The sequence below is a fragment of the Pantherophis guttatus genome, chromosome 16, assembly GCF_059756535.1.
Source record: "Pantherophis guttatus breed Tessera chromosome 16, ASM5975653v1, whole genome shotgun sequence".
Taxonomy (NCBI): Eukaryota; Metazoa; Chordata; class Lepidosauria; order Squamata; family Colubridae; genus Pantherophis; species Pantherophis guttatus.
Genome location: NC_142078.1, coordinates 18638585 through 18659797, shown reverse-complemented (window position 1 = coordinate 18659797; position 21213 = coordinate 18638585). Strand labels below are relative to the sequence as shown.

Genomic DNA, 21213 nt, shown 5'->3' with positions numbered 1-21213 from the left:
ATTTGAGGCAAATTCTGGATTTTGGTAGTTCTCCCATCGTTTCTCATTTCCCATTTCAGCCACAAGGGGGAGACTTTCCCTTCTCCCATTTGCAACATGGGACTAAGATGGCCCACGACTTATGAACATTCATTTAGCGACCATTCAAAGTTACAGTAGCACTGAATAAAGCGACTTACGGCCCGTCCTCACACTTATGTCCATCGATGTGTCTGATAACAATTCCAGGTGCTTCGCCACCAGCTCACTTTTACGACGGTCGCAGCTGTCTTCTGGCAAGCAAAATCAGGGCAGCAAGCTGGATTTTGGCTTCATGACATGTAATTTGCTTAACGACCGGTCCCAATTATGGTCGTAAGTCAAGGACTACCTGCAGATAACATCAGCCTACTTGGCAGGGGTGTTGTTCCCCAAAACACAAGGCCTGTTCTGAAGACTTCCTTCTGTTGCTGGGCCACAGTTCAAAAAGGATTTTTAAACAAATCAATAAAATCAATTTCCTTTCTTCCACTCCAGTCCCCTCCAACTACTAACCAGGCTGAACCCTGCTTAGCTTCCCAGCCCAAGACAAGATGGCTGCACCTCTGCACTGCATTTATCAGAGGTGAAATCAATCAATCAGTCTTTGCAAATGGCTCTCTCTTTTTAAAATATAATTTTAACCGGTTGCAACACATTTTTCTGCCTCTCTCCCGGTGTAAGTTTGTCTGATGGATAAAAAAACCAGTTGCCCACTCACGTTTAAAACTTGGAGGGGAAAAAAGAAAGACTTGAAATAAAAACAGAGACATTGTTTTAGGAAAGGATTCTACTCATCTTTGTATCCTGGGATTGCAACTTTCCTAGGTTTCTCCAGGAAAAAAAAAATTGTGCAATTTCTGTCCTTTTGTCAAATCAAAGTTTTGCAAATGTTTGGTACCGACTTCCACCTTCGACGTACAGAAGAAACAGTTTCTTTGCCTAATTCCCATCACGGACCTAAAATGGGATTCAGGAATGGACAGGGTTTTTTTTCTGTAAAATAGACATTTTTAAGAAACGCAAAATTCCCCGGCTGCATAGGAAAAAATCTCTCCTGATAAGGATAAGATGTCGTGAGTTGTCATACACAGTGGCCACTTTAACCTTGTAGATAAAAATAATGTAAAACACCTATTTACAAAAGGGAAAAAAATCCCCAACACTTTAATATCAATTATATGATAATTGTATGATGTACACAGCTGTAAATACATAAATATATATATATATATATATAAATATATCTTTGTATCTCTCATGCTCTTGTATTCTAAATAAAGAATAATAATAAAAACATGAACATAATATGACGTGAAATGAAAAGCTTTTTAGGATGGATAGTTTATACTGCTGTGTTCTGGGAATAAGGGAAGAGGTGATTTCAAGTTTCTAGTCCTCTTTGTTTCCTTTGCTGGCCTGGGCTGATTTTTCTTTGATTTTTAAGAAATGCTTACACTCCTTTCACAGATCAGTTTTACAATTTGATGAATGTTTCTCAACCTCCGTAACGTTAACTCCCAGAATTCCCCAGATAGGATGTGTGGACTTCAATTCCCAGAATTCCTCAGCCAGTGGACTTCAAATCCCAGAATTCCTCAGTTCATCATAATACAATTTGATGTAGGGAAGTGTGTGAACGTTGTCACAATTGGTTTCCTTTCCCAAAACCTTACAATTCTGTGATTCTTCGAATCTATAAATCTATGAAATTCAAATTTGCCAATTTAGAAAAGCATTTTTTGGGGGGAGGTCCTCGATGGATCCTTCCAAAGGAAGGAAAGTGGAACTGGGTACACTTACAACAATTTGTTTAGTGACATTCAAAGTTACAAAGACAATGGAAAAAGTGACTTTATGACTGTTTTCCACACTTATAACCCCCAAGGTCATATGATCAAAATGGAGATGCTTGGCAACTGGTTCATATCTATGAGGATCGCAGGGTCACATGTTCCCCTTTTGCAAACTTCTGACAAGCCACATGCACTTAACAACTGTGTTACTAACTTAACAACCGGCGTGGTTCCCTTAACTGTGGCAAGAAAGGTCATAAAATGGGACAAAACTCACTTAACACTTTCAATTATGTGCTTAATGTACTTAAATTAACAGCAGACTTGAGGAAATAAAGCATATCCTCTAAATGGGCACTAGAGGGCGACAGAGCACCGCTTTTAAAAATAGGCGCAGAGCTGGACTGCATCCGCCTTCTCCAGCCCTCTTTTATTTATTTATTCTTTTATTTATTTATTTTGTCAAGCATATATAAGATTACAGATAAAAGTATGAACATGATTATGAATACATGAAATGGACATTAGGACGGGGACGGAAGGCACGCTGGTACACTTATGCACACCCCTTACAGACCTCTTAGGAATGGGGTGAAGTCAACAGTAGACAGTCTAAATTAAATTTAATTAATTAATTAATTAATTTAATTTAATTAAAGTTTTGGGGGTTTGGGGAAGACACCACAGAGGCAGGTAGTGCATTCCAGGCATTGACCACTCTGTGGCTGAAATCGTATTTTCTGCAATCGAGTTTGGAGCAGTTTACCTTGAGTTTGTATCTATTGTGTGCTTGTGTATTGTTGTGGTTGAAGCTGAAGTAGTCATTGAGAAGTAGGATGTCGTAGCAGATAATTCTATGTACTACGTTTAGGTCAGACTGAAGTTGGCGTAGTTCTAAATTGTCTAGGCCCAAAATTTGGAGTCTGGTGGCAGAAGGTATTTTATTACGGGTAGAGGAATGGAGGACTCTTCTCGTGAATTATCTCTGGACTCTCTCGATTGTATTTATATCTGATATGCAGTGCGGGTTCCAGACAGCTGAGCTGTATTCGAGAATTGGTCTAGCAAAGGTTTTGCATGCCCTAGTTAGCAGTACAATATTACCAGAGAAGAAGCTACACAAGATTAGGTTAACAACTCTTAATGCCTTTTTGGCAATGTTGTTACAGTGAGCTCTGGCACTTAGATCTTTAGAAATGAGTACTCCAAGGTCCTTGAGAGAGTGAGGGTCATCTACAAGGTCATGTCCATCTAATTTGTATTTTATGTTTGACCAATCTGACACATAGTCAAGGTCTTTTTGAAGGGTAGCAGCATTGTCGGTAGTGTTGAATAGTTTTACATCATCAGCGAAGAGAACACAGTTGCTTTTAATATGATCGCAAAGGTCGTTTATGTAAAGTATGAAGAGTGTTGGACCTAAAATCCTGCCTTGGGGAACACCGCTGTTAACAGGTACAGGATTTGATAGAGCGCTTCCTATTTTGCCTGTTTGACGGGAAGGCAGCTATCCATTTATGCAGGAGTCCAGAAATGCCATAAGATTTTAGTATTAGAAGTAGTTTGTCGTGTACCACTGAATTAAAGGCTTTACAGAAGTCTATGTAAATGGCGTCTGTTGCTTTATCCTGATCGAACCGTGTAAGTCCATAATGTTTTTGCAGTGTAGTAGTTGCAGATTACAGGATAATTTTTTCCATGTCAGCCATTTGCCTGACATGGTCTATATAAGCTCTCCTCCTTGAGCAGGGGGTTGTTGGACTAGAAGACCTCTAGGGACCCTTCCGGCTCTGTTATTCTCTTTGCATCATCCCCTCTGCGTGGGTGGGTGGGTGTCAAATGCAGCCGTTGCAATGGCGGGAAGTCTCGGTGCCTTAGAGATGAATCAGAATAGAGCTGGAAGGGACCTTGGAGGTCTTCTAGTCCAGCCCCCTGCTCAAGCAGGAGAATCCCAGCGCCGCGAATGGAAGCCGGAGGTGTCGCATTCTGCGCTCGCAACCCTTTCCTCTAAGGGCCCGCCAGGAGTAGACATGCCGGCCGCAGAGGCCGCGCGCGGGAGGTTCTGCGCCTGCGCGCGTGGTCGGTGCGCCCTCAACCAAGATGGCGGCGTTGGAGTTCAGGCTTCCCACGGCGCGGAAACGTTTAGCGTCCAACCTGTCCCGGAGCAGCGGCGGGGACCGGGATTTAGTGGTCCCCGGGGACACCATCACCACGGACCCGGGCTACATGCGGTGAGGGCGGACGCCTCTTCCTTCCCCCCCGCAGGGCTGCATTGGAGCCCCAGGGTGCGCTTTGCGCATGCTCAGGAGCCCCCTTGGGTCTTGCAATGCTCTGCGCATGCTCAGGAGCCCCCCCCTCCTGGAGCCTTTTGCATTCTGCTGCAAGAGGACTGCAAGGGGAGGCGAGAGGGGTCTCCTGAGCATGGGCAGAGAGCATGGAGCCAGCCACCCTTGGCACCCACCCACCCCACCCCATGGGAAGGCGGTGGTCCAAAAGGGTGGGGGAGGGGGGGCTCCTGGGGCAGTAAGAGAGGCTGCATGAAGGAGGGTGGGAGGAATTGGATTTCCCAGCATGCAGGTCTGGAAAGATTTTGCAGAAAAGAAATGTGAAAAAATTGTATCTATCATTTTTCTGTCCATCTATCTATCCATCTATCATCTATCTATCTTCTATCAATCAATCATCTATCATCCATCCATCTATCCATATCTATCTATCTATCTATCTTCTATTTATCAATCAATCATCTATTGATTATCTATCTATCCCTCTATCTGTTCATCCATCCATCCTTTCATCTATCATCCATCCATCTATCTTCTATCTATCAATCATCTATCATCCATCTATCATCCATCCATCCAATCATCCATCCGATGATGGATGATAGACATCAGATGATCATCAGATGATAGACATCTATCTATCTATCTATCTTCTATTAATCATCTATCGATTATCTGTCTATCCATCTATCTTTCCATCCATCCATCCTATCATCTATCATCCATCATCCATCCATCCGTCCATCTATCATCTATCTATCTACTATCTATCAAATCTATCGATTATCTATCCATCTATCTATCCATCCATCCTATCATCCATCTATCATCTATCATTCATCCATCCATCCATCCATCTATCCATTTATTATCTATCTTACTACCTACCTACCTACCTACCCATAATCTATCATCCATCCATCATCTATCGATCATCTATCTATCTATCTATCTATCTATCTATCTATCTATCTATCTATCATCCATCCGTCTATCTATCTATCAATACGTATCTATCCATTAACCCACCTATCATCTCTTTCTCTATCCTCTGTTTATCTTCTTTCTATCTATCATCCATCGCCTATCTATCTTCTACCTATTATCTATTTGTCATTTATTTGTCACCCATCGGAGAGGTCCTTGGGGCTCTCTTGAGTTCCTTGGTTCATTTTTTTGTAGACCATTTCATGACCCAAACTAGGTAACACCATCAGTGCTAGAAGGCCGTTGGGTTTGTGGAGAAGGGGGGGAGGACTGAGGAGTCCTTGGTCCTCTCTGAACTGGGTTGTTTTTGAGCTCAAAATTTCTGTTGTTAAGTGAGACATTTGTTAAGTGAATTATGCTCCATTTTATGATCTTTTTTGCCCTAGTTGTGTAGTGTATCACTGCAGTTGTTCAGTTAGTAACACGGTTGTTAAGTGAATCTGCCTTCCCCATTGACTGGGTATGTTTCAACGGTCATAAGTGTGAAAAACGGTCATAAGTCACCCTTTTCAATGCCGTCGTAACTTTGAAAAGTCACTAAATGAACTGTTGTACATTGAGGACTACCTGTAATCTATCTATCTATGTCTATGTCTCTATTCCAAAAGGATGTAAAACAATCCACACATTTTTTTCCCCTCGTTTCTCTCCTCCCCTGTTTTCATTTTCTTTCCCTTTGGTTTTGCTTAGGGGCCACGGAACCTACCTTGGGGATGAGAAGCTGATCGCTTCGGTGGCTGGAGTTGTGGAGCGAGTGAACAAACTGGTGTGTGTCAAAGCGTTAAAAACCAGGTGAGAAAAAAAAAGAAGTGGTGTTTAAAATACCTGATCCTAGGAATTATAAGCCAGGTACGCTGTGCGTGGAATTGAACTTCAATTCCCAGAATTCCCCAGCCAGCCTGATGATAGATGATGTATTGATAGCATGGCTGGCCGGGGGGATTCTGGGAGAGTTGAAATCCAGGCTTTTTAAAAGGTTACTAAATGGAGAAAAGCCTTTAAATTAAATTCATAATTCTCCACGGAGGACTTCGGTGCGTCGGCTTGATTATCGTAGATCCGAGCTTTTTCTTCCTGTTCCTGTTCCCACCTCTGATTTAATGCTGGAAAGTAACCCCGTAATCTCAAGGGTTGCTTTCAAGATGAGCACATTTATTACGGCATAAGGTTACACGTTCTCTACCTTTAGCTGGGGAGTTCTTGGATCATGTTTCTTCTTGATTTTCCTGGCAGGTACAATGGTGAGGTTGGAGACATCGTGGTTGGGCGAATTACAGAGGTAATGTTTTCATTTAAAACATACACCCCTCCCTCCTTCCTTCCCTTCTTTCCCCCTTCCCTCCCATCCATCCCTTCCTTCCTTCTTCCCTCCCTCCCTTCCATCCATCCCCCTCCCTCCCTTCTTTCCTCCCCTCCCTCCCATCCATCCCTTCCTTCCTCCCCCCTCCCCCTTCCTTTCTCTTCCTTCCCCTTCCTTCCTTCCTTCCTTCCTCCCTCCATCCCTCCCTCTTCCTTCCTTCCCCGTCCCTTCCTTCCTCTTCCTTCCCCTTCCTTCCTCCCTTCCTCCCTTTCTCCCTCCCCCTTCCTTCCCTCCCTCCCTGAAATATGCAGAACCGCAAGAATTCTGTCGTTACTTTTTTCCAGTGGGAGTTCTGAATTTGTATTTTTTTAAAAAGTGCCATGTTGAAAATATTTGCTACTACTTTTTTCTGCGCTGCTGGGTTTGTCCACTGTGTGGAACAATTTGTTAGGAATGTAAAACATAGGACAATAACTCCTAAAATGACGTCTGCTGAAGAATGGGGTGGTTTAGGACGACCAATTATCTGCCAAATATTGTCTATTTCAATATTTGAATATATTGTTCAATATTCAAATATTGTTTGGGTGGACAGCATTTTGAAGAAGTTTGAATATATATATATATATATACATATATATATAATTTTTTTTAGGTTCAGCAGAAACGATGGAAGGTCGAGACCAACTCTAGGCTAGAATCTGTGCTATTGCTCTCATCCATGAATCTTCCAGGTGGAGAGTTGGTGAGTTTATCCAAGGTCCCTTCCAACTCTGTTATGCTAAATTCTAAAAGTTCCTGCAGCGGAGACGCATTCCTTGTGTGTCTAAAAGCACCCTTGGCCAAATAAAAGTTATTCAATTCAATTTGTATTTGTTCCCCAGAGACGCCGGTCTGCAGAAGACGAGCTGGCCATGCGGGATTTCCTCCAGGAAGGGGACCTTGTCAGCGTATCCTTTTTTTTGGGGGGGAACCTCTTTTTAAGAATCTTGTTCTGACCCTGTTGCTGATGGAGCACCGTTGCCCATACTTTGGGATGATGGGACCTGCATTCCATCCCTCCTGCAAGTCGCCACGTTGACTGCTGAACATTTTTATGGTTGGCTTGTGTTAAAACCTCGTTTGCTGGGCTCTGCCCATAATACCAAGCTTGGTCTGTGTTTCTCAACCTTGGCCCCTTGACTCCAACTCCCAGAATTCCTCAGCTAGCATACGTTTCCCAATACCTTTAGCTCTCACACCTGGCTAGATGCTGGGAAGAGCAAGTCAGTCATTCTGGAAGGAGAACTTTGAATAAAGTTCAGATCTTTCAATCTTTGAAAATCGGTTGGCTTTGTATTTATCGGTGGTAGAAATGCAGGGGAAACCCAACTGTGGTTTTATTTCCTTAAATGCTCCCGGCAGGCCGAAGTCCAAGCGGTGTTTTCCGATGGGGCAGTCTCGTTGCACACTCGAAGTCTCAAATACGGAAAGGCGAGTTGCTTTTCATTTCTCCTTAATGCGTTGAGAGAGGACTTCGTAAGGGGGAGCAGGGATGGCTTTGTGGAACAGGAGGCAGAGCTGCAGTCAAGACCACCCCAAAAACAACGAATATTCTTCATATATCAAATATATAATCTTTTTTTTTTCCAACCTGCTGACCCTCACTTTTATTCCTCGTGGCCTTATTATTTCTCTTTCCAGCTCGGCCAAGGGGTCCTAGTCCAGGTCTCCCCATCCTTGGTGAAACGTCAGAAAACTCACTTCCACGACTTACCGTGTGGGGCCTCCATCATTCTTGGCAACAATGGGTATATCTGGATTTACCCCACCCCTGAGCAGAAAGAGGATGAGGCTGGGGGCTTTGTGGCTAACCTGGAGGTGAGTTGAAGGCTTGGGGAATACCATGACCGAAGAGATTGCAAAAACTTTGGGGAACTCATGAGGAAAGCCCCCGATTTCTTGGCCTTCTGCGAATGGGTCAAAACCTGCCTTGGATGGGAGGGGGGGTACACAATGAGACCCCTCATCTACTGTGTTAACAACTGCTAACCTCCCCATTCCTGGAAGTCTCTTTTGTAATTCTAAAATGTTTCTTGTATGTCCAGTCACACTTGGCCAATACAGAATTCTATATTGTTTTATGTTTTTCTTTTTTTAAAAAAAAAATATCTTAAATTATTCTGTTATTAAATGCTTAATTTTATTGATTAAATGGTACTTTGCGCAGAGCTCTACTCCGAGGCAGATGAGTGGTGAAGAAGTGTGATAAATAAATAAGAAAGAAAGAAAGATGGAAGGAAGGAAGAAAAAGAAGAGAGGAAGAAAAGGAAGGGAAGAAGGGAGAAGGAGGGGAAGGAAGGTAGCAAAGAAAAGTAAGAAAACAAAAGAAAAAGAAGGAAAGAAAGAGAAAGGGAGGAAAGAGGAAAAGGGAGGAAGGAAGGGAGGAAGGAAAGAAACAAGGAGAGAAAGAAAGAAAGAGTGGAGTATTTCAGCACCGTCATAACTTTGAACGGTTGCTGAATGAATGGTCATAAGCGGAGGACTACCGGATACGCTCCAAGCATGAAGCTGCTAAGGTCCCGTGTCTGTCTTTTCAGCCGGTGCCCCTGTCTGACCGCGAGGTCATCTCCCGCCTCCGAAACTGTATCCTGGCTCTGGTCTCCCAGAAGATGACTTTGTACGACACCAGCATCCTTTACTGTTACGAAGCTTCTCTCCCTCACCAGGTAGAGCCTCTCCTTGGCATTGGGCACCGGGTCTCCACCGGGGAACCTGAAGGTTCCTTCAAGGTTTCGCAGGGAAACGGGTTGGGTTGCACGCCCAACCCCTTGGCGGGGCAGCCTTCCGAGGCCGAGTTTCTTAACCTTGGCAAAGGGGAAGTACCGTGAGGACTTCCAGCCCCCAGAGTTGCCCAGCAGGAACTCAAGTTAGCAAGGGGGCTTCCAAGCCAGAGGTGGGGGGGAAGAGGGAAGCGTGACGTTTATCTGGATGTCTCCTCCTTTCCTGCAGATCAAAGACCTTCTCAAACCAGAAGTGGTGGAGGAGATTGCGTTGGAGACACGCCAGAGGCTCCTGGAGCTGGAAGGATGATGGTAGAGAAGGAGTGGTGAGGAGCGGCAAGGATTCTTTCCTTCCTTCCTTCCATCCATCCATCCATTCATCTCATCTTCCTTCTTTTCTTCCAAACCTCCCTCTCTTTTCTTCCATCTTTTCTTCTTTCTTTCTTAACCCATCCCTCTCTTCCTTCTTCCATCCATCCCATCCATCTCCTTCCTTCTTTCCTTCCTTCCATCCATCCATCCCATATGTTCCTTCTTTCCATTTTTCTTCCCTCTTTTCTTCTTTCCTTCTTATCCCATCCCTCTTCCTTCTTCCATCCATCCATCTCCCTCCCTCCCTCCCTCCTTCCCTTCCACCATCCATCCATCCATCCATCCATCCCATTCATCTCATATATTCCTTCTTTCCATTTTCTCTTCCCTCCCTCCTTTTCTTCCATCTTTTCTTCCCTTCTTATCCCATCCCTCTTCCTTCTTCCATCCATCCCATTCATCTTCCTTCCTTCCTTCCATCCATCCCATTCATCTCATCTCTTCCTTCTTTCCATCTTTCATTTCCTTCCCTTCTCTTCTTCCATCTTCTCTTCTTTCCTTCTCCCATCCCTCTCTTCCTTCTCCCATCCATCTCCTTCCTTCCATCCTTCCATCCATCCATCCATCCATCCATCCATCCATCCCATTCATCTCATATCTTCTTTCCATCTTTCCCTCCCTCCCTCCCTCCCTCCCCTCTTCCATCTTTTCTTCTCTCCTTATCCCATCCCTCTCTTCCTTCTCCCATCCATCCCATTCCTCTCCTTCCTTCCTTCCTTCCTTGCGCGGCCTGGTTTCCTAACGGGCTGTGGTCCAGTAGTAGGCTGCGGCCCAGGTTGTTGTGGCACCCAGGCCACAAAGAGCTGTGGTCCCATTGTGTGTCCATCTTCTCCCTTTCTGTGAATAACATCAAAACCTCAGACATCTCCCTGATCCATGACATCTTAACTTGGAAATATAATTGGAGAAGGTTCTAGACTCAACAGGAAGGATGAGCAGAAAGGAAGAGCTAATATAATTCTCATCCTTCTTTTTCTCAAACAACATCTCTCTGCATTCCAGTTTTTTATTCCTTTTTTTTTTGTTTGTTTGTTTGAACATTGCTCCGGTGCTTGTCCCTAGCCTGATAAATGCTTGATTTTGACATTCAGCATCGATTGAAAAATCCAAAAATTGCACAACAAAAGAGATTTCTTAAGCATAAAAACCGTTCATTAGCGCAAAAAAGGATCTGATGTTAAAAAAAGAGAACCTACCCATCTCCAATTCCTGTGTAATTTACGTCTCTCCTCCTTAAACTGTGTATCTTAATTAAAGAAAATGTTACAAGCCGCCTGGGAATCACCTATGAGCAAGTTTGGAAGGCTATTTAAATGTGTCGAATCAATAAATAATCTTTTAAATTTCTATTTTTACATCGTGGTTTGCAAAGGCAGCCGAGAGAATAGTCTTCCGATTTTGGGGGCAGCGAATTGGAATTGCTGTCTTTGCAATTTTGCGGTTGCTGCAAAAAAAAAAAAAAAAAAAGTTGTACTTAATTCGGAGCGAAACCAAATTCCGAATTGTGTCTCGTTTGCCCAGTTCTCTGGACCAGGGAAATAAGTTCTAATTCTGAGTTCTAATCCTGCCTTGGATGCAAAAGCCAACTGGGTGACCTTGGGGCCAGCCACTCACTCTCAGCCCTAGGAAGCAGGCAAATGGCAAGCCACTTCTGAAATCTTGCTAAGAAAACGGCAGAAATTTGTGTGTGTTTTTTTCTCTCCAAATTGTCGTTGGAAGTCAAGATTCAGTAACTCAAGGTGGAAGGGACCTTGGAGGTCATCTAGTCCAGCCGAGAACTGTACTAGGGATTTGAACTGCTGACCTTGCATCAAGCCTGCCTTTAAAAAAATAAAATAAAAAAATCTCGTCTTTCCTTCTGGATAAAAATTACAGGATAAATAAATAAATAAATGGAATTTGTCCGCCAGGTTTTAAGGTGCAATTCACCACAATTTATTGTTTCTATTTTTAAAGAGTTTTTTGTGGAATTCATTACTGTGGCATCAGGACTTTGAAACGAAGGATACATTAGTTCCTTTATTTACATTTTAAACTTTATTATATAATATAATATATAAGATATATAAGATATATAATATATAAGAATTTCAAAAAAAACCTCCAAAAAACTCAGGATACATTAGTTTCTTACGTTTTTTATATTTTTAAACTGGTGGCTTATTACAGAGATTTAGGAGTTTGCTTTTAATTAAAAATTAAATAAAATAGAAATCTCTTTATTAAGAGATGTCTGGGCCCCGGGCATCCCTGGCAGAGGATGATGGGTACCAGAGCCCAACACGACAAATGAGAATCGGGTTGGGAAAAGGCTTTGGGCTGTGGAGAATGGGATTCTTTGCTGAGCCCTGTGGATGATGGGGGTTGCAGTCCAATGCACTTGAGGTAAAGAGAAGGGGGTCTGCAGGCTGGGGATGATGGCAAATAGAGGAGGGAAGTGCCAGAGTCAGATATGAGGATGGGAATCCTCACCCAACCCCATGGACAATGGGGGTTGTAGTCCAGTATCCTTGAGGTAAAGAGAAGGGGTGAGGGGGTCGGCTGGCTGGGGATGATGGGAAACGGGAGTGCCAAAGCCAGACACTCCACCCAGTGAGGATGGCAGTGGAGGATGGGAATCCTCACCCAGCCCTGTGGACAATGGGGATTGTAGTTCAGTATTCTTGAGGTAAAAAGAAGAGGGGTGAGGGGGTTGGCCGGCTGGGGATGATGGGAAACATAGAAAGGAAGTGCCAAAGCTGGACACCCCACCCAATGAGGACGGCAGTGGAGGATGGGAGTCCTCACCCAGCCCTGTGGACAATGGGGGTTGTAGTCCAGTATCCCTGAGGTAAAAGGAGGGGGTGGTGTGTGTGGGGGGGCGGCGGGGGATGATGGGCCCAGGGGGCAGGTAGCGCAAAAGCGGGGCCCGTCTTGGGGCGGGGGCTGCGGAGCATGGGGCGGCAGGGGAGGATGGGCTCGCGGGCCACCCACTGGCGCTGCCTGGCTGGCGCTCCTCCTTCTCCTCCTGCCGGGCGCCGCCCTCGCCCTCCCGCCGGCCCTCCGCAGCCATGGCCGCCGCCGCCGCCACCGACACCGCTGCTCCTTAGGCCTGAGAGGCCGCCCGACGACCCCCGGCCGGACCCCCGACGACCCCTTCGGCTTCTCTTCTGCTGGCCTCGCCCGCCCTCCGGAGCTCCCTTTTTTCCTTCCCTTCTTCTCCCTCCCTCCCTCCCTGCCTCCCTTTCCTTCCTTCTCTTTTTCCCTTTATCCCCTTCCTTTCCTTCCTTCTTTCCTTCCTTTCTCTCCTTCCTTCCTTTTCCCTTTTTCTTCTCTCCTTTCCTTTTCCCCTTTCTCTCCTTCCTTCCCTTCTTTTTCCCTTCACTCCTTCTCTTTTTCCCTTTATCTCCTTCCTTCCTTCTCTTTTTCCCTTTATCCCCTTCCTTCCTTCTCTTTTTCCCTTTATCCCCTTCCTTCCTTTTCCCTTTCTCTCCTTTTTCCCTTTCTCTCCTTCCTTCCTTCTTTTTACCTTTCTCTTCTCTTCTCTCCTTTCCCTTTTCCCTTTCTCTCCTTTTTCCCTTTCTCTCCTTCCTTCTTTTCCCCTTTCCCTCATCCTTCCTTCCTTGGCTTCACCATTTCATTAACCTCCCTTCTTTTCTTTTCCTTTCACTTTCACTTTCAGACTCCCTCAGACTTTCCTTCCTTCCTTCCTTCCCTCCCTCCTTCCTATTTTCTTTCCATAGTTCCTTCCCCTGGTCCCTCATTTTCTGATCTCACCCTTTTTCTTTCCTTTAGTTTTCTTCATCTTCCTTCCTTCCTTCCTTCCTTCCTTCCTTTCCTTTCCTTTCCTTTCCTTTCCTTTCCTTTCCTTTCCTTTCCTTTCCTTTCCTTTCCTTTCCTTTCCTTTCCTTTCCTTTCCTTTCCCTTTCCTTCTTTCCCACATTTTCCCCCAATCCTGTTTTTCTCTAACCTCCCCCAGCATAATTTTAAGGGGGCTCTTCCGATCTCCATTCTCCGAGGCTCCCAACTTTGCCGGGGTCTTCCTGCGGCTGCTGAATCCGATGCTGGACCCCAATCTTCAGGAACTGACTGACCGCCCCCCCACCAAACACCTGCTTTTGAGGACAACCTGACTGGCACTGACCTGAGATGACCCTCCGTTGCAACTCTTCCTCCCATCTCTTTCGCTATCCGTCTCTTTGGACTAACCTCCTCCTTCCTTCAAATGTTTTGCCTCTCGGAAGATCCGATTGTGGCTGGGTTTATTGAATTTATTATCCGCGAATATCGCCGCTTCTTCACAATTTGGTCCTTAAAATGCCCCCCACTCTGCATCAATTCTCATTTTACCTTCCTAGGAATGTCCAAAGAACAGAATCAGGGCAGAAGCAATGCTAAAATGACTACGGCACCCATAAACGTTTGCATCGGACCGAATATAATTGAAAGATTCCCTTGCCTTCCTCTTACAGATGCAAATTCGAGGACTTTTATGGAGGACTGGTGAACGGACCAAAAACAAAAAAACTACAATTTTTAGACTCTTGTTTGATTCCCTTGGAATAACGCTTGAAGCCACAGGGATTTGGCCTTACGCTATGCCAGAAAAAGGGAACTTTTCCGTGAGTGTCTTCTTGCAATCTGAGGATGGCCTCACCTTTTCACAGGTGAAGTTGCAAGACGGAGCAAAGGAGGGCTCTTTAAAAATCCGGGCCTGCTGACCGGATGGAAGTTTGCAAATTTACGCAGGGCTGAAAGAGGAGAACGGGAGACGAGAAGCGTGGCTTTTGCTTGGAAAGGCCGGTGCTGGGAAGGCGACGCTGAAGTTTACTGTCCTGTCCCGGAAAGGCTGCGTTGGTGTGTCTCGCGTGGGAGGAAAAATCTATGGGTCAGCAACCTGGAAAAGTCCTGGGCGACCAACGGAGGCCCAGTCTTTCCGCCTTGCATTTTATCAAAGGTGGGGTGAAGAAAGAAGCCTCATCAAAGCAAGGGGCCACCCATTGCAACGTCTTTCTGGAGCATGGTAAGAGTTCCTGGTTTGTTTTGAGCAGGATGGGTGGGTTCACCTGGCCAGGTGAATTTGCATGGGGGGAGAGGGGAGGGGCCTGAGCCTTTAAGACTGAACATTCAGGTAGAGCTCTGTTTAACGACTGATTTGAAGTTGCAACGGCGCTGAAAAAAGTGGACTTATTTGTCCGTTTTTCACACTTAAAAACCGTTGCAGCGTTCTCACGGTTACACGATCAAAATCCGGACGCTTGGCTCAATAGTTACGACGGTGGCAATGTCCCGGTGGTCATGTCATCCGCTTCTGCGACCTTCTGACAATGCCAAGTCAACGGGGTTAGCCAGGTTCATTTAACAACTGCACGGTTCACTTAACAACCGAGTTAAAAAAAAAAACGCCATCAAGTCGGGCGCGACTCACTTTAACCATTCCCCTTGCTTAGCGATGGGAATCCAGATCCCAATTTTTGGCCGTAAGGGAAGGACTCCCTATTTGTAGGTAATAACTATAATGCTTTTCTGTGTTACTCAAACCAGGTTTGAAAGAGAAGGAGGCCGTGATCACACATGCTAAGTGATGCTTGTTTGTGGCCTATCACAATATGTAGGCTTGTGGGCTACACTTGTCGTGATGTTTAAACAGTGGCTCAGCCCCAAAGTTTTTCAACGAACTGTAGTTTACCTAAATCAGTGATGGCTAACCTTTTCTGGATCAAGTGCCCACAGCGTGTGCATGCACGTGTGAATGCACATGTGCCTGAACCCCCAAAATGCAATGCATGTGCAGTCCCTTGCACATGTGTGCACGGCCCCCTGCATGTGCCCCGCCCCCACATGCGCGCAACCCCTGCATATGCTCCGCCCCCTTGCACGTGTGCTGCCCTTGCACGCGTGTGTGCACCACACATGCACCCCGCCTCTTGTGCATGCGCGCCCTGCCCGCCACGTATGCACAGTAAAGATGCAAAGACTAGCTGGCCGGCAGGATGCGTGGCAGAGCTGAACTGGGGCGATGATTCGCGTGCCCACAGAAAGGGCGCTGCGTGCCACCTCTCGCATGCATGCCATTAAGTTCACCATCACAGACCTAAATAATGGCTCGAGCGGTTGTTTGAACACAGCCGGTCTCTTGAGATAGTTTTCAAGTGCTTCCCATGATTGGCCTGGAGAATGAAGGAAAAGAACAAACACTGGTCTGTGGTTATTAGGGAGAAAAAAAAAATCTAAGAAAATAAATCTCAATAAACGAGGAAAAGGAAGTTGTGCAGACGCAACCTGCTCTCCGTAAGCTGCCACAAATGTGGGATTTGTATGACACATGAAAGCAACCACAACAAGAGTTCGTATGATCTATGTGTTGAATTGCTTCTGAGTAGGGTTTAATTTGCTTTCGTTGCAAGCCTTTAAATAAAAGATTTGAGCTACTTAGTAATCATCGAATCAGCTGGGTGATTAGTTCGGCTCCAGACACATTTCCCTTATTTATTTATTTTATACATTTATTTATCTCTCTCGCCTCTTCCTATATAAAGGTAAAGGTTCCCCTCGCACATATGTGCTAGTCGTTCCCGACTCTAGGGGGCGGTGCTCATCCCAACACCGGCAGCACAGCAAGAGGTGAGATCTTTTTCTTTCATGAGCTTCTATTTCGTTTTCAGGGAAACAGAAGCTCACAAAAGAAACGCCACGGCTCCCTGTCACTCAAAATATGCGTCACAACCACCAATGTGCGACACCCACCGACACACAATTTATTGAGCTTTTCAACCCCCAGTAGGCCAACCATGGATAATTCCAAGAAAAGAAAAAAAAGTTTCAGAAGAAAAGAGAACATTTAATTCAACTACATATGCTAGTTTTGTGGCCATTCAGGAAATAGTCAGGCATAGAAGGGTTTTGTGGCTCCCGGTGTTTTCTTTTCTGTGGGAAATGGGTCCAAATGGCTCTTTGAGTGTTTTAAGGTTGCAGGCCCCTGGTTTAGAGCATTGTGTCTTATAAACCAGGTACAGCACTTTGCAAGCAAACCACGTTTATTTTAAAGCTGGATGGTGGAGAGCCCTTCCGTGACCGTTGGAAGAAGGAAAATCTTATTTTTTTTCTGCTCTTGTCCTTTTGCAAAACGTCAGATCTGACGTTTGTGGGTGTTTTTTGCCTTTTCCCTTGATTGACAAATACATTTCCACCCCAGAGTCTTAAAGGGGCTTGAAAAACAAGATGTTTTTTCCTCCTGTTCGCATGCGTTCCACAGATCTCCCCCCCCCCCACTGCCTCTTTCTCAGTGTCCTCTGCAACCAACCCGTCCTGGAGCCGAACTTTCTACGGAGCTGAACTTTTGACTTTGGTTTCTCTTTAATTCACGGGTTGAGAGCAGGATCCCTTTTCCAAATGGGATTTTGCAAACAGCTGCCCAAGCCCAGCCTCGGCCTTGCAGTTGGACTCTGATTCTCCTGCTCCGCCGACCTCTGGTTTGTGCGTCTCATTCTTGGCAGCCTTGTCTTCTTCTCTAGGGAGACCTGGACTAGGTCCGAAATCTTGAATTATGGATTGTTTTGTGGTTGATCCGCAGAGAACCATGTTTGGGATGTTATCACTAGGAGGAAGTTTCCCTACCTTAAAAACCACACTACTTGTGGTCCAGACGCACAAAGTTTATGAAGCACGCAAACACACGAGGCCTTTTCCTTTGGGTAGCTGGCAGTTGTTTTTCCTTGCCTCTTTATTATGTGGGTAGCTAAAACTCTGGGTTTGAGTTACAGATAATTTCCACCGAGTGGGATAACAGAGAAAGCAAATATAAAATTGGTGTCTTGGGTTTTAGCCAGTCCACGCTGCCCTGGTGCGACTCGGAGTTCAAAAGGCGGTTAAGGTTATCTTGGCATCTGAAAGTTTGAAAAAGGATGAAGAGGAAATGCATTTTTTTAAAAAAAAGAAAAATCGTATTGGCTTTCTGGGGATGATACAGGCACACATTCACCTTGATGTTTTTAGCAGTGGTTTAGAAGCACTTTTCTTTGCGATATTTTTCAGCTTCCTGGTTTAATTTTCCCTACTGTTGGGATCTCCTGGTGGTGTTCTTTTCACTCCTAGCCATCTTCGCTTCCCACTTTAGCTGATAATCTGCTGAGAAATTTTGGAACATAGAGACTCAATTTAGAACTAAGGAGAAATGTTCTGACAGTGAGAACAATTGATCAGTGGGAGGACTTTCCTCCAGAGGTTGTGAGTGCTTGCTTGAGCAAAGGGTTGGACTATAAGACCTCCAAGGTCCCTTCCCATCATATTCCATACAATATGATTGCATGTTCTATGTTAGAAGACACGTGGAATTTTCCTTCGAGGGCCAATAAATTTCCTTTCAGTTCTAATATTAGTACTAAAAGTTTATCATAGTAACATTGGTCCAACAATGGAACAATCCACCATTGGAAGTTATGGGTTCTCTCCATCTCTTCAGGAGGCTAGTTCGCTAGTTCTCAAAGAAAGTTTTTCTAATTTGTAGAGGGTTGGACTAGATAGCCCTTGGGGATCCAATCCATCCCAACTCCACAACTTTATGCTTTTCTCTCTCTCGGAGGCGAGATTTGGAAAGTTGTAGGCAGAAAAATCCCGATCCAATAAGCCAACTTCATTTTCTTGTTGATACACACGCCTTGATGCTCTTAACATCAATCCACCCAATGAGACATTTATCATTCTTTTTGAAAGTTACTTGCGCTTTAATATCTTTGGTTGGGGAAAATCCTTTTTTTCGGCGGAAATGAACTTCCGTAACATCTTCTCGCCATATGTTGGTAGAAATTATATGTATCCTAATTGATCAGGGAGAATAGAAGACTATAACTTGAAAGAGAAAAATAAGGGAAAAAAACCCACACCTATTAAAGATCAGCCAAAACCTGACTAAGCCTCATGAGGACCCTTGCCTGTTTTTTACAGAATAATCTCTCTGAATGGAAACGGCGGGGTATTTTTTTTTTAAATGCCTTTCAGTTACTTAAATCACCCAATCGCTCCCTATTGGGCCTTGTGGTTTTATGAAGCTTTGCACGATAAATAACACCTTAAAGTGGAATATTGAAATTTTGAATTCTGCTTCAAGTTTGCACCTGGGCCTCGTAGCTCTTTCCAATGGCAGAAACGTTGATTGGTGGGCTTCTCTTTCTCTCTCTCTCTCTTTTTGGAAAAAAAGAAAAGTTGGTCAACTTTTCCACTTTGTATTCTGTGGGGTGCAGTTTAGTTCCTCTGGAAATAGATTTTTCTTCAAGTGATGTGCAGGCTAATTAAGAGGAATGATGGATGGCACGCCAGATTGGTAAGTAGGTTTCATAACTGTGGATGGGATGTGAGTTTTTACTGCGTTCACTTTAGTGGCTTTGATGAGTCAAACTTGTCCTTGCGCGTTTTCACCTGGTAAAATACCGTATTTTTCAGAATATAAGGCTGCCAAACTTTGTTTCTACATGGAAACCGCTTCTGGACTTTGTGTTTGAAAAAAAGAGAAACTTTGATTTTGGGTTTTGCAGATAAGGTATGTTTATTGTTATAGAAATGACTAGCATATGAAAGTTTGAAGTTTTATGTTACTACGGCACTATTCTACTGCATCAAAAGTAGAGTTGGAAGTCAATACAAATAGCCAATAGCCAAAGGGGTTTCATGCAAGGATTTTTCTGTACCAGGAGAGATCTGACTTGTTAATTAAAACTATTTTTCCAAACTGTTCCAAATAGTAGATTAAATCCTCTTTCAGATTTAATGGACGTTCTGATTTAACAGACCCCTATTTTACACATTAGTCTGTTAAAGTCAGCATTTCCAATTTGTCCTGTAAGACCTGTTTAGCAAATAGTCCAACAGGCAAAAAGGGCTTTCATGCAAGGATTTTTTCTGTACCAGGAGAGGTCTGACTTGTAAAAAATAAAACAAATAGTTCCAAATAGTAGATTAAATCCTCTTTCAGATTTAATGGATGTTCTGATTTAACGGACCCCTATTTTTACACATTAGTCTGTTAAACTGAGCATTTTGCAAATAGCCAACAGGCTTTCGTGCGAGGATTTTTCTACACCAGGAGAGATCTGACTTGCAAAAATAAAACAAATAGTTCCATATAGTAGATTAAATCCTCTTTCAGATTTAATGGACGTTCTGATTTAACGGACCCCTATTTTTACACATTAGTCTGTTAAAACTGAGCATTTAGCAAATAACCAACAGGCTTTTGTGCGAGGATCTTTCTATACCAGGAGAAATCCAATTCGTAAAAATAAGACTTTTCCCTAGACTATTCTGAACGATACTTTACACTTTTAAGAAGGCTCCGCAAATTGCATCATCGTTGAGGTTTAGAGCAGATCCCCTTCCAACAATGCTGGAAATATGCAAGCTTAGGAAATTGTTTTTAACTGAGTCAGACTGTGGGCTCAGATGCTCAGGAAGGTCACAGCGTCCCACAGTGACACTTCCAGATTGATGACTGGAGCCTATCTTAACTCCCCCAACCTGGAGATGTTGGAGATTTAAGAAGACAGAGGTCTTTCTATATGGGTGGGGGGCAATTGGGAAGGGAAAGATTTCAGGCCAAAGGACCCCTTAAAGAAACAAAACTGAAGTGAACGTCTTTTAAGGAAATTAAATCAAAGTTTGGTTACTGATGGGTTATTGCTTGGTCCAGAAATGGAGAAGCCTCTGGATAACTTTGAATGGATCCCCCGGGTTTTTTTTTTTAAGGGTTGGGGGGTCACATTTGCTAGGCCATGCTCAAAATATAGACAAGACCCCCACTCACTAAATTTCATTTTCTTTTGTGTTGATTTTATTGCACTGTACAGGTAGTCCTCGACTTATGACCAAAGTTTTCTGTTGTTCAGTGAGACAGTTATTAAGTGAGTTTGGTCCCGTTAAACGACCTTTCTTAACGACCCAGCAGAATCAGATTTGCAAGATGGTTAGGACAGGCAAACTCAATAAAAGACGGTAACAGTAACAGAGTTGGAAGGGACCTTGGAGGTCTTCTAGTCCAACCCCCTGCTCAAGCAAAAAACCCTACACCAGTCCAGACAAATGTTGTCCAATCTCTTTTTAGAAACTTCCAGTGTTGGAGCACTCACAACTTCTGGTGGCAAGTTGTTCCACTGATTAATTGTTCTCACTGTCAGGAAATTTCTCCTTAGTTCTAGGTTGCTTCTCACCTTGCTTAATTTCCATCCATTACTTCTTCTCCTGCCTTCAGGTGCTTTGGAGAATAGGTTGACCCCCTCTTCTTTGGGGCAGCCCCTCAAATATTGGAAGACTGCTATCACGTCTCCCCTAATCCTTCTCTTCCTTAGGCTAGACGTACCCAATTCCTACAACCGTTCTTCATATGTGTTCGTCTCCATTCCCTTAATCTTCTTGCTTGCTCTTGGTCTTTGTTTCTTCTTGGTCTGACCTACTTCCTGGGCGCCGACTCACAATGAGGACTTGAAACTTGGTTCCTCTACTTGCAGCCTTCATCCATGTACTTAAAAATTGGTGTGACTTCCTCCTTGGATTGAACAACGTTATCTCAACAGCTACATTCTGGCAATGATTTTTGAGGATGCACTACGTTCTCCGCCCTTTGGTTTGGGAAGGGGTCGCTGAGCATCACACGATCCCCCCTCCCCAAATTTTCACGGAGTGAAAACAATTCCATTGTTTTAATCAGAGGCTCCCCAAACACGGAA

General features: G+C 44.3%; 2 protein-coding genes across 3 annotated transcripts in view; both read left to right on the top strand.

Moving 5' to 3' along the window:
- Positions 1 to 3874: 3874 nt before the first annotated feature.
- Positions 3875 to 10867, top strand: EXOSC2 (exosome component 2). The gene is made up of 9 exons (XM_034436071.3): positions 3875 to 4045; positions 5777 to 5878; positions 6320 to 6365; positions 7042 to 7131; positions 7271 to 7336; positions 7791 to 7859; positions 8070 to 8246; positions 8966 to 9094; positions 9378 to 10867. The coding sequence occupies exons 1-9, from the start codon at positions 3915 to 3917 to the stop codon at positions 9456 to 9458; spliced, it is 891 nt and encodes a 296-aa protein (XP_034291962.1). The 5' UTR covers positions 3875 to 3914; the 3' UTR covers positions 9459 to 10867.
- A 1630-nt stretch (positions 10868 to 12497) lies between these two features.
- The window catches only part of ABL1 (ABL proto-oncogene 1, non-receptor tyrosine kinase), a 72823-nt gene continuing 64107 nt past the window's right edge, over positions 12498 to 21213 (top strand). The window contains exon 1 of one of the 2 annotated variants that reach the window (XM_087879582.1): positions 12498 to 14522. In XM_087879582.1, coding sequence (XP_087735708.1) covers positions 14384 to 14522 — 139 coding nt within the window. In that variant the 5' untranslated portion in view covers positions 12498 to 14383. The remainder of the gene's footprint in view (positions 14523 to 21213) is intronic. The other variant, XM_034436079.3, reaches the window with a different exon arrangement.

What these genes read in the sequence shown, in the direction of transcription:
- EXOSC2 (XM_034436071.3), top strand. Translation starts at nt 3,915, where the DNA reads ATGGCGGCGTTGGAGTTCAGGCTTCCCACGGCGCGGAAACGTTTAGCG. An exon ending in ATCTTCCAGGTGGAGAGTTG is followed by an intron (nt 7,132 to 7,270) that starts GTGAGTTTATCC and finishes TTTGTTCCCCAG; the next exon opens with AGACGCCGGTCTGCAGAAGA. An exon ending in GAAGTCTCAAATACGGAAAG is followed by an intron (nt 7,860 to 8,069) that starts GCGAGTTGCTTT and finishes TTCTCTTTCCAG; the next exon opens with CTCGGCCAAGGGGTCCTAGT.